The 13,089-nt window shown below is 51.7% G+C and overlaps 1 protein-coding gene across 4 annotated transcripts in view; it reads left to right on the forward strand.

Moving 5' to 3' along the window:
- Positions 1–13,089, forward strand: part of OPLAH (5-oxoprolinase, ATP-hydrolysing) — a 174,772-nt gene that overhangs the window by 82,955 nt on the left and 78,728 nt on the right. For all 4 annotated transcript variants that reach the window (XM_029586143.1, XM_029586140.1, XM_029586141.1 and 1 more), the window contains exons 16-17: positions 2,182–2,333; positions 5,987–6,147. In XM_029586143.1, the coding sequence (XP_029442003.1) occupies positions 2,182–2,333; positions 5,987–6,147 (313 nt within the window). The remainder of the gene's footprint in view (positions 1–2,181; positions 2,334–5,986; positions 6,148–13,089) is intronic.

Consider the following 13,089-nt stretch of genomic DNA (forward strand, 5'->3'; position numbering starts at 1 on the left):
CTTTCACCGTACACTTACTTTAAAAGCGGGAAACCTTGAATGTTCAGGTGAACCTCCCCAACAGCCTGTCCCTCTGCAGTTGGTAGACCCAAGGTCCAGACTAATCTCATCTGTAACTCCCTCGGGTTTCCTGGGTAAGCTTAGACGTAAAATTGGTGCCTCGTTCTGTGAGAATTTACTTCCGCAGTCCCAGCTGGGGGGAAAAAAAAGATTCAATCCATTTAGTAGCCACCTGCCTGGCCGGGGCCATCCTCCAGGGAAAGGCATCAGGATATCGGGTGACATAGTTCGCAATCACTGGGATAAATCTGTAGCCAGTAGGAGATAGTTCAAGGGATCCCACCATATCTATCTCCTTCCTTTCAACAAGGTGTTGACTACTGGGGCGTCAGAGAGACCGTTTCCTGCCCGGGCGGCCTGACTGGTACTAAAGCTGGCAATACCTGCATATTCACCAGGCCGGCATGCTCTCTTGTCTTCTCTCTTCTCAGATGGTCTGCCCAGGGGATCTCATGAGACAGCGGCAGCGCGTTGGCGTTAAAAACCCCCCCCCCCCAAAAAACAAACCTTCGGGATTGGAAGCTGATGGGATATTTCCCTCGTTTTTCCGCTGCTTATTTGCCCAGCAGAGGAGGTTATTTTAAATGGCAAAATATGGAAAAGCTTTCTCCCAGTTAGGGTTTAGAGGTTTCCCTTGAACTACAGCCCACCTGCCGCCAAGGAGAGGAACCTGCACGTGGGTTTAACAGGCGTTAAGGGATTGAAAACCCCTCTTCCGGGTATTGTCCTTAGAGAGGAGTGGGTTTTTTTTTCTCTGTGGGAACCTTCTACTAAACAGCACTATAGCGCTACACGCAATAGTGCAGTCACCCAAAAACCACAGTCCCTTCTCAACAGAGCTTACAGTCTAAAAAGACAAACATACGGGACGAGACATGGAGCATTTCATAAAGCAAGACAGTGGTTTAAAAAAAAAAAAGAAAGTTAATGAGGCTAAAAGCAGACAGTCGGGCCTAAGATTTAAAAGCAGCTCAGAGAACCTGCTTGTCTCAGTGTCATTTTTTTTTTCTGCTTCCATGCCTAAAACGTACTGGGATATATTTCTGGAGACATCACTCCTGGGTTTACTGAGCCTCTTTTGGACTTTAGTTCCTATTGGGGCATGAAAATGGGCCAGTCTCTCCCAAAGAGTACTGGGACAGGTAGCCTTTAGCTAGTGACCACTAGGACCATGGTCTCTCTTCCTCCCGCTTTCAGCCTTACTTTAGGACAGGCCTGGACATGAACCGTGCGTGCTCGCAATGTTGAGGGGCTGTTGGGTCCTTAAACTTGGGGGAGTAAACAAATTCTGAACTAGCAAAGTTCTGGCTGACCCAAAGTCACCTTCCCCCATCCCCATTTACCTCCGTCGGGATGTCTATAAAGGCACAGTCCGTGCAGGGGGCATTCTGCATCCACATACCTAGCTTGGCTATGGTGCTCACAGTGGGTCTCATAGGCCAGGAAAGGCCCTAGCAAAGCCCTTCCTTTTTTCCTGAGAGAGCTTCAGGATGAATTCTTTCGCCCCCACCTGTTTGGATGGCTGTAGCAAGGGCTTGGGGGGGAGGGGGTGCTCTTGGGTATCTGTACCCTCATTTCCTGGTCCCAAGGGTTCCTTGGGTTGGGATCTCTCTCTCTCTATGGATATTCACTGAGCCCGAGGGGGATCACCTCGGAGACCATACCAGGCCCTCATCCTCAATAAAGCCTTCCAGTTCAGCCTGCAGCTGTCTCCAGGGTATGCGTCTGATGCCATGGCAGGCAGGTCACTGCTGTACTGGATAAAATCCATGCAGCTGCTCGGTCATGGTGGTCTCGCGACTCACTGCCACGCCTCTCTCCTCTGGTTTTCGCCAGTGCTTGCAGAGTTTGTGACCTTGGATCCTCGGATGGACTCCCAGCCTTAGCCTATGGCTCCCAGAACGTCCATTGTTGGTTACTCCCTATATATATCCCCTTCCTGGTGCCATGTCTTCCCTCTTTCCTTGTATTTCTCCTCTTTGATCCCTTTTTCCGCTTCCTGTATCTCCCCCTCACTTCCTGTATCTCTCCTTTTTGATCCAGGCCTTCCCCTGCTCCCTGCATCTCCCCTTCCTCATTCCAGGTCTTGTGTAATTCTTTGTCCTGTCGTCGCCTCCTCAGTACCATCCTGGTGGAGCCAGACTGTACGGCCGCTGTCACTGATCTCGGAGACGTGAAGATTTCCATCGGCAGCGGGAAGCCGTGCGCCATCGGCCCCGAGCTGGACACCATACAGCTCTCCATCTTCTCCCATCGCTTCATGAGTATTGCAGGTGAGTAAATCCTAATTCCCTGTACGTACCCGGATCAGTCCAGACACCTGGGTTGTGACTCCGCACCAGCAGATGGAGACAGAGCAAGACCTGTCGGGCACCACTCTCCTGGGTCCAGCCGATGGCGACTGAGGAAGTCCGCTTGGACATTCTGTCTTACTCTGTCTCCAGCAGATGGGGCAGGTTCACCCACAGTCTCTGACGGTCCCTGGGTAGTTGGGTTAACTAGTCAGGGATTTGTTGGTTTAAGAAGGAAGAAAAGAGAAAAAAAAAAAACAACAACAAAAAGAAGTAGTAGGAAGAAGTTCTCTCTCGTCCTGAGAGCCTCCCAGGGGGGTTGCAAGGTTCTGAGGGGACCACCCCCCCTGGTTGAGGCCGCTGCTGAGGGTTGAGGACCCGGCCTGTCTCTGGCAGCAGCGTCGGGGGTGACACCGGGGAGCCTGGTTCACTCACCCCCGCTGGAGCAGAAGGATCAGGACCAGGGTCAGCGGCAAGTGTAAAAAAAAAATTCATGGCATCCTCTGCGGACACGGCCGAATGCGTTCTTTCCCAGTACCTGCTGCAGAATTGTGTAAGCAGCCATAATGGAGAGTAGCACAGCTGTACCCCAGATCCTGCTGAATCCTTTCACTCGTGCATAAGTGGGAATCCTCTCCTGGTCCCTCAAAGTGCCAGTCTGAACGAATCACTGCTGGGTACTTCAACACCAAGGGCTTTCTCTTTCCTCATCAGTATTCGGTTTCCCCCTCAGTAAGCATGCGCCTCTGTAGCTCTTCACTTTCACAGATTCAGTGTCGGACTAACTATTGCATAGCAGTGCGATCATCTTACTGCAAACGTTAGTGCCTGGAAACAGAGGATTGTTCATAGGTAAATGTATTTCCCTGTATGCTTTGGTCCATCCCACGGTCTGGACTGATCCGGGTACGTACAGGGAAAGGAAAATTAGTTCTTACCTGTTAATTTTCGTTCCTGTAGTACCACGGATCAGTCCAGACACCCTTCCTTGTTTCTTTTTTTTGCCGTCCACTCGAAGCTTTTTCTACAGATTTCTGGATGAACGTTCCCTATCATCATACAAAAGGGGCGTTGTTGTTGCAGGACCAGGGGGCTGATCTGGATGTGGCCAGCACAGTTCCGGGGGATAATCCAGAGGAAGTCTCGATTTTCTGAGGGGGATGATCCCAAGGTGGTCCGTTTGTTCCGTAGGGGGGAATTAGGCCCTTTGATTCCTCAGGTGCTAGAGGAGCTTGGGCTGAAGGTTCCGGAAGAAGACTCAGACATGGAAGGGGCAGACTTGGTGCTGGATGGGCTTGGGGGTTCCGCGAGTGCCTTCCCCTTTCATAAATCTGTGAAGAAGCTGGTGGAACGGCAGTGGGGAGCTCCCGACGCAGACGTACAAGTGGGGAGAGTTGTTTTCTCTTCCAAGCCAAAGGGCAAGTGTTTTTTTCAGACTCTGTTGCGTTTTCGAGATGTTAGGAGGTCTCGTCCTGTGAGAGGAGCCCCAGGTTCGCAGAAGCAGATCTTTGCCTGAGGTCGTTCCTGGGTTCAGCCCTTTTGAGGAGGCCCTTCAAGAGCTTCCACAGGAGATGAAGCTACGGGAGCTAAATCCTCGCAATGAGGTGAGGGTGGTCCACTCCTCCATTCCCTTTATATAAAGGGTTGCTTGACACATTTTTACGGGGAGTGGGCCAAAATTACTCAGGATAAATTGGTCCTCAGCGTAGTAAGACAACTACGAGTTAGAATTTGCTCAGCCCATTCGTGACTTGTTTCTAGTCTCCCCGTGCGGGTCCTTGGAAAAGCAACGTGTGGTGCGAGAGACATTAGACTGGTTGTGGATATTAGAGGCAGTGATTCCAGTTCCCTAGGGCGAAAGAGGCAAGGAAAGGTATTCCATTTATATCGTCATTCTAAAGCAGGCAGGCATTTTCCGCCCAATTCTGGACTTGGCATGGGTAAATGTGGTGCTGATGGTTCCGAGGTTCCAGATGGAGACCCTGAGGTTGGTAATTGCAGCAGTGCCCAAGGAAGATTTTCTGGCTTCTTTGGAACTGACGGACGTGTACCTGCACATTCCCATTTGGCCCGATCATCAAAGGTTTTTGCGGTTCATGGTGCTGGGTCAGCATTTCCAATTTCAGGCTCTTCCTATAGGTTGGCCATGGCGCCCCGCACATTCACAGAGGTAATGGTGATGGTAGCAGCGGCATTACGGCACAAGGGTGTTCTGGTGCACGCTTACCTGGATGACTGGCTCATCAGGGCAAAGTCAGAGGATGTTTGTTGCCAGTCATGCAGAAGGTGATAGATACTCTGGAATCTCTCGGCTGGGTGGTGAATTTAGCAAAAAGCCACCTCACATCACAGACCCTCGAGTATTTGGGAGCTCGGTTCGACATGCGGAAGGGCAAGATGTTTCTTATGAAGGAGTGTGTTTGGAAGTTGCAGAGTCAAGTCCGACCCTTGTTAGTTACTGGTACCCAGATTCTGGGATTATTTGCAGGTCTTGGGTTTGATGGCTTCAACTCTGGAGCCTTTGCACATATGAGACCGCTGTAGAGAGCTCTGCCGTGTGGAATCCGCTCTCGGGGTTCTATCTTCCCTTACCTCTCGAGGGTACTGCGCGGGACAGTCTGTCTTGGTGGCTGCTGACGTCCAATCTAGTTTGGGGTGTCGATCTGGAGGTTCTGGATTGGCTAATTACTATCGATGCCAATCTCTCTGGATGGAGAGCGGCATGTCAGCAGCAGTCTGCTCAGGGCAGTTGGTCCGCAATGGAAGCGCCTTGGTTTATCAATCAGTTAGAGACTAAAGCAATGCAGTTAGCCTTACTTGAATTTCTGCCGTTGATACAAGGTCATTCAGTGAAGGTCTTGTCGGACAATGCGATGATCGTAGCCTACATCAATCAGCAGGGAGGAACCAAGAGTCGAACTGTGGGCCAGGAGGCTTAGGAGCTAATTCTTTGGGCGGAGCAAAACTTGGAGCAGATAGCAGTGTCACACATCGCAGGGGTCAAAAACATCCAAGCAGATTTTCTAAGTTGCAGATTACTAGATCCAGGGGAGTGGGAGCTGTCCGAGACAGCGATTCAGCTCATCCGCGAGAGGTGGAGCTGTCTCCATGTGGATCTAATGGCGACTCATCTCAATGCGAAGGCAGCTCTGTTTTTCAGTAGAAGACGAGAGTATGGGGCTGAGGTAGTTGACGTTCTGGTACTAGCCTAGCCGTGGCCTACAGTGCGGACGCGCTGTATGATCTGCTACGAACCTCCGCTCGATCCATGGTCTCGGCGAGGCGGCTGCTGTGGTTGCGGAACTGGGTGGCGGACAGGGCAAAACCCATGAGTCTGGACTGATCTGTGGTACTACAGGAACGAAAATAAAGCAGGTAAGAACCAATTTTCCTTTATTATCCTTAACAGAAACATGGGGGGGAAACCTATATGGAGTGGCAGTTACTACCATAAGAAATTTGCTGGTTAGACTGGATGGACTATTTGGTCTTTCCTTGTATGTACCCGGATCAGTCCAAACCACTGGACTGATCCGTGGTACTACAGGAACGAAAATTAGCAGGTGAGAACCAATTTTCCTTTTTCTGCCGTCATTACCGTGTTACTATCTCTGCCTTTCTCCCCTTCCTGGCAGAGCAAATGGGCCGAATTCTCCAGAGAACCGCTATTTCTACCAACATCAAGGAGAGGCTGGACTTCTCGTGTGCGCTCTTCGGGCCAGATGGGGGACTGGTGTCCAACGCGCCCCACATCCCCGTGCACCTTGGGGCCATGCAGGAGACCGTCCAGTTCCAGGTACGTGTCCTGGGAGAGGATCTGCCACGATTCCCAGGGGTTGAAAGCCCTCATCCCATGGGCAGTGAATCCTTGCTTGGGAAAAGCGGGCATGGGGACTTGGATCTATCCCTGGAACAGGGCAAAGGCAGCGGGGCACGTACTACAGACATTATGGGGGTAACTTTGTAGCATTACGTGTGTTAGCCAGAAAATACGTGACTGAGTTACACCAGTTTTCAAAGTGGACTTAACGCGCATAGGTCTGTGCTGATAATTATCTCTTCAAAACGATGCATACATGCTTTACATCTGCTGTTTTGAGTGTATAGTTTTGCCAAGAGAATTTACGTGCTTCCTTCTTAAAAATTCAAAGTGTGTGCCTGCATGCGTCCCAACCCCAGAATGCCTCTTCCATGCACCCGCAAAACGTGCCCAGGAACGCAGTGTTACACTTGTATCGGCCGTGGCGTTTTCTATAGGGCCATTTATGTGGGTGAAGGCGCTACGTTACCTGCAGGAGTCCCTCTGAAAATGACCTTCCCTGTACGTACCAGGATCAGTCCAGGACACCTGGGTTGTGACTCCGCACCAGTAGGTGGAGACAGAGCAAAACTTGTCGGTGTGAGTCATATATGACCCTGTGCCAGTCACAGCCCCTCAGTCTTACTCTGTCTCCAGTAGGTGGTGCAGGTGCAGTCACAGCCTCTGCCTGCACTGATTCTGGTAGTTAGTCAGGTTTTTGGAATTTTTTCCTTTTCAATTTGGTTTTTGGAAACTTTTCATCTAAATAAGAAGAATTTGGTTTTTGGAAGTTTTTCATCTAAAGAAAGAAGACTCCCTCGTCCTGAGAGCCTCCCAGGGGGGTTGGGAGGTTCTGAGGGGACCATCCCCCCCTGGTAGAGGCCGCTGCTGAGGGTCGAGGACCCGGCCCTTGCTGGCAGCAGCGTCGGGGGTGACACCGGGGAGCCCGGTTCATTCACCCCCACTGGAGCAGGCAGGTCAGGACCAGGGACAGCGTCCAAGCGGCGATCGCAAGTAAAAAAAAAAAAAAAAGTCTGTTTTGTTTTTGTTTTGCGGCTTCCTCGCCTCGCCGGCTCTCCGTCCTTCGCGGCTTCGTTCCAGGGGGGGGGGGGGTTGATTTTTAGTGCAGATCCCTTCTGGGCACTTGCCGGTCGCGTGGGGGATGCCGGCTCTCCGTCCTTCGCGGCTTTGTTCCGTGGGGGGGGGGGTTGATTTTAGTGGAGATCCCTTCTGGGCCCTTGCCGGTCGCGTGGGGGATGCCGCGTGGAGCCTCCTGCTGCGCGCGCGGCTCGGCGCGCACGCCTGTATAGGGACGGCGTGTTTTCAGCCTGGGTCTCGGGCGGCGAGGGGCCGTCCGAGACAGGTCGGGGAGCTTGGATTCGACCAGCCTCGGGGCCGCCGTGCGACGAGCAGGCAGGGGATAGCCCAGCTGTTCCGTTCCCGCTGAGCGCCGTTCCCGCGGAGCGCGGGAACGGCGGCCATTTTGGGTGCAGTTAGTCAAGCCACGAGGAAGGCCTTAGCAAATGGTGGTCTCCCTCCGGCACTTTCCCCGCAGCAGCGAGCCCCCGGGGAGGCCTCCCCGGGGGGGGGGCTGCTTCTCCGGTTGAGGTCAGTGCGGAAACGGCCTCCACTGATTCGGAGGCCTCCTTTTCTTCGGTTTTCGCGTTCTTTTTAAGGAAGGTCCTCCCTCAAAAGATCTAGGCAGCAGAGGAGGAAAGCTGGGAAAGGATCTGGGAAGCCCTCCGATCCTCCAAAGCATGTTAGCCTGATGCGGGGTAGACCGCAGGAGACAGACTCCGGGTCCTCCTGTTCGGAGGACGCAGCCCCTGAGCCGGTGGAAGAGGGGTCAGGCCTGCCAGGTACCAGCACAGGTACAGCAGTGGATGGAGATGACCCCAGAGTAGTCCGCTTGTTCCGGAGGGAGGAGTTGGCTCCCCTTATTCCGACCATCCTGCAGGAATTGGGGGTGGAGGCCCCACAGGTGGAGTCTAGACCGGGAGCCAAGATGGATCCGGTCCTTTCGAGCTCACCGGCCCAGCAGTGGCCTCCCCGTTCCCCTTTTCGGCTGCGGATATATTATTCCGGGAATGGGATTCCCTGGAGCTGGGCCCGAAAGTGAGTGAAGCCATGGACAAGTTGTATCCATTACCAGAAGATACCCTGGCGCTTCTTCGAGTTCCCGGAGTGGATGCAGCGGTGTCGGCGGTACCTAAAAGGTCAACGATCCCGGTTACAGGAGCGACCGCTCTCAAGGATATCCAGGATAGAAGGATAGAACTCCAGCTTAAGCAGGTGTTTCAGGCGTCGGCCTTGGGGGTGCGCGCGGCGATTTGTAGTAACTTGGCGCTGCGTGCTGGGTTCCGGTGGGCCCAGGTTCTCCAGGCCAACGCGGATCTGTCGGAGGAGGAGGCGCGGCAGGCGGATCGCCGCAGATGCTCTGTATGACTTGCTCCGGACGGCCTCCAGAGCTGTGGTCTCGCCAGGGTCAGCGAGGAGCCTCCTCTGGCTTCGGAACTGCGGTTCCAGGAAGTCGCGTCCTCCACGTTCTTCGGGACCCTCGTATAGGTCTCCTTCCTCCCGGACCCCTCAGGGGCAGCTGTCCTTTCGGGGGAAGCAGTTCGGTAGGCAGGGAGGAACCCCGGCCGCGGGGGTCCCAAGGTTTCGCAATGAAATGCGGTCGGCCCGCAGTGTTACACTTGTATCGGCCGTGGCGTTTTCTATAGGGCCATTTATGTGGGTGAAGGCGCTACGTTACCTGCAGGAGTCCCTCTGAAAATGACCTTCTCAGGGGGCAGTGTTCAAAGCAGTGTCGCTGAGTAAAAAGAGTGTTTCCTGTACGCACCCAGGTCAGTCCAGGCTCCTGGGTTTTGCCTCCCCCCCAGCAGATGGAGACAGAGAAAAGCTTTGCAGGCACTGCCTCTCAACCCGGTGGGCCACCTGCAGCTCCTCAGTGTTTTCTCTGTCTCCAGCGGGTGGAGGAGGTGCAAAACCTGCAGTTCTGTACCTAAGCGAAAAAAAATAAATAAAGGAAGACGAAATAGAAGAGGATAGATTAGGTGAAATTGCCTCACAGGAGGTTGGCAGGTCCTGGTGGGACCATCCCTTCTGGTTTTTCAGAGGAGGACGAGCACAGAGAGAGGGGAGTGTGGGGTGTCTTTGACAACTGCGTGCTCCGATATTTGTGGAAACGTCCACATCTGGTGATCCCGTGCGCACAGAAGTGAGTGGAGTGCGGGGGATGGGGAGGGGTTGGCACTTAGGATATTTTCCCGGGGTAAAAATTTCCCACACAAATAGCTGACTCAGTTTTCAGAAGGAACGGTTTTCCCCTTTGAAAACTGATGCAAAGTCTGTGGATAAAAAGCTGCCTGCGGGCCTTACACTTCTGCGCACAGTTTGAAAGTTGCCAGACACCCCACCCCCCTCTACTCCCACCCAGGTGCACTTATTTTCCAATCCCACGGAAGCGCCTCCCCCTGAATAAGGCTAAAGAGATGCGTGTGTTGTGGGACACCCTGCCCGCTCCTAGCCATGTTGAAGGAGCACAGTTTTCAGGCAGCCAGTGTAGACGTGCAAATCGCCATCCGCCCATGCCAGCGGCTGCGAAACTCCTGGTCCTCTGTACATCGCGTTCCATGTTCCTGGGTCGCCAGCTTCCTTTCTCCTAGATGTTCCCCTCTAAGAACCCAGAGCCCATCACGGCGCTCTTAAAGTCAGCGTGGCAAGCAGCAGTACCAGCCCTCTTATGGCATAGTTCCCTGTATGTACCCATATCGGTCCAGACTCCTGGGTTTTGCCTCCCTGCCAGCAGATGGAGACAGAGAAAGTTTCACTGTACATAACCCAGTGTTCCACCTGCAGTCCCTCAGTATTTCTCTGTCTCCAGCAGATGGGAGATGATGTAAAACCTGCAGCTTGGAGAGAGAAAAAAAAGGATTAAAAGACAAAATTTCTGGATCCTCCCAGAGAGTTGTGAGGTTCTGGTGGGGCCATCCCCCTGGCTTGAGACGGAACGAGCAGGGGGGTTAGTGACCCTTCTAATAGCTCCGTCCAGAGGTCTATGGGGTGGACAGTGGAGCACTGGAGGTATCCCTTTTATATGGTTTATCCTGGGTGGGTTGCCAAAGTTTGGCAAAAGGAGACTGATATAGCCAGTGGTCTGGCTCTTTTCTGATCTACCATGCGGCCTGCACTCCTGCAACCTGAACCTCTGTACAAAAGGAAAGTATTGGTTTCTAGGTATCTTTATTTGTTCTCAGAGTAAAAAAAAAAGAGAGAACAAGGAACTAGGAGGAATCTGTGCAGCAGCAAGGTTCCAGCGGGGGAAGCTATCTCAGCAGCTCGGGGAGCTCAGCGATGGGGTTTTTCAGCAGCTTCTCTGCCTGAGGAGGAGACCGGGTGTTGGCTCCGTGCCGCTGAGGGTCTATTCCCCTGCTTGCCATTGAGGTGCTGGTAGTGCCATAGGTGAGATTGATGGCTCGGACCTTGAACACGCTTAGTGTGGCCGGAGGTTAATTTTAAGTTAAGCATCTTATTTCTTTTTCCCCCTTAATCCAAATCAAGAGTCATTGGATTTATAGAAGGTAAATGCAGCTCTCAAGGTTCCCCGTTTCTGGATGGAAAATCTGAGATCCAACTCTGAAGTCTGTCATAGCGGTGGTACACAAGGGAGAGTTCTTGGCATCTCTCGCCTTGATAGAGACATAACTGCACATAGCCATCAGACTGGAGCACTGGAGATTCTTGAGGTTCATGGTCCTAAGGGAACATTTTCGGTTTCAAGCCCTTCCCTTAAGCTAGCGATGGCTCCACGTACCTTCACCAAGTTGATGGTGGTGGGGGAAGCCTCATTGCAAAAAGAGGGTGCGTTGGTGTATCCATATCTTGATGACTGGCTTTTTCATGCAAAATCAAATGACCTCTGTCAACAATCAGTACAAAAAGTATCAATGTGCTTGAAGTCTGTAGGATGGGTGGTGAACCTAGCAACGAGCCATTTAGTCCTCTTACAAACTCTGGAGTATCTACGAGCTCAGTTCAACACACTGGTGGAGAAAGAGTTTCTCAAAGAGAGAGAGTGCTGAAATTGCAGAGTCAGATTAGGCTTCTGCTAGAGCTTTCGGTGCCCAGGATCTGGGACTGTTTACGGGTCTGGGTTCCATGGCATCAACATTGCAATTAATGCATTGGGCTTTCACACATGTGGCCTCTTCAGGGGGCTCTCTTCCCACTGGAATCTGTTATTGGAAGAGTTTCATCTTCCTCGTCCATTAGAGGGGGAAGCCAGGGACAAGTCTTTCATGGTGATTACTCACATCAATCTTGAGCATGGTTCGGAATTGGAGATTTTGAATTGGATAATAGTCACCACCAATGCAAGCCTCTCTGGATGTATCGCGGTGTGGCAAGATCAGTTGGTGCAGGGCCAGTGGTTGAAACAGGAGGCCTCATGGCCTATCAATTGGTAGAAACGAGAGTGGTGCATTTTGTGTTGCTTGCCTGTCTGCTAAGGTTACGTGGCTTTCCAGTATGGATCCTATCAGAAAATGTGACGACGGTGGACTACATCAACCGACAAGGTGGAACCAAAAATCAGGCAGCAGCTTGAGATGCCCGGGAGTTGATTCTCTGGGCAGAACAGCACTTGGAGTGGCTGGCAGTGTTTCACATTGCCGGAGTGAACTACGTTCAGGCGGATTTTATCAGTCTGAGAAAGTTAGACCCTGGGGAATGGGAGCTGTCTGAGACAGCGATGTGTCTTATTTACAGAAGATGGGGATATCCCGACCAAAGAGAACACCAAGGTGTCGTGGTTTTATAGCTGCTGAATAGAACACAGTACAAAGGAGCTCTGGTGCTGCTGTGGACTCAAGGTATTCTTCTGTCTTCACTCCCGTGGCCTCTGGTGAACAAGGGACTATGGCAAATAGAGAAACATCTAGGCAACGTGATCTTGGAAGCTCCAAAGTGGCTACATTGGCCATGCTTCCCAGATCTGATCAACATGGCCATAGATGGGCTTCTGAGGTTTGGACCTCTGTCGACTGTTTTCCACCAGGGCCCAATATTTTTGGGTCAGGTAACTCACTTTTGTCTCGTGGCTTCACTTCTGAGAAGAGAAAACTGAGTTGGAGGGGATATTCCAAAGCGGTTATTTCCACCTTCTACATCCTTGACGTATGTGCAAATTTGGAGGACCTTCGAGTCCTGGTCTGCTTTTAATGGAGTGCAGCCTCTGTCTGTTCAGGCTATGGTGTCACATATTTTGGCTTTTCTACAGAAAGGTTCTGGTCAGGGGACTGGCCTTTAATTCTCTGAGTGTCCAGGTAGCAACATTGGGTTGTTTCTGGGGGTAATGTACAAGGGTGTCCTCTGTCCACACATCCAGATGTTCTATGATTACGTCAGGGAGCTAAGAATTTGTGTCCTCAGGTGCGGAACATTTGTCCATCTTGGAATCTGAATCTAGTCCTTAGAGAACATAAGAACATGCCATACTGGGTCAGACCAAGGGTCCATCAAGCCCAGCGTCCTGTTTCCAACAGTGGCCAATCCAGGCCATAAGAACCTGGCAAGTACCCCAAAACTAAGTCTATTCCATGTTACCGTTGCTAGTAATAGCAGTAGCTATTTTCTAAGTCAACTTAATTAATAGCAGGTAATGGACTTCTCCTCCAAGAACTTATCCAATCCTTTTTTAAACACAGCTATAATAACTGCACTAACCACATCCTCTGGCAACAAATTCCAGAATTTAATTGTGCATTCAATGAAAAAGAACTTTCTCCGATTTAGTTTTAAATGTGCCCCATGCTAACTTCATGGAGTGCCCCCTAGTCTTTCTATTATCCGAAAGAGTAAATAACCGATTCATATCTACCCGTTCTAGACCTCATGATTTTAAACACCTCTATCATATCCCGCCTCAGCCGTCTCTTC

The sequence above is a fragment of the Rhinatrema bivittatum genome, unplaced genomic scaffold (genome assembly GCF_901001135.1).
Source record: "Rhinatrema bivittatum unplaced genomic scaffold, aRhiBiv1.1, whole genome shotgun sequence".
Taxonomy (NCBI): Eukaryota; Metazoa; Chordata; class Amphibia; order Gymnophiona; family Rhinatrematidae; genus Rhinatrema; species Rhinatrema bivittatum.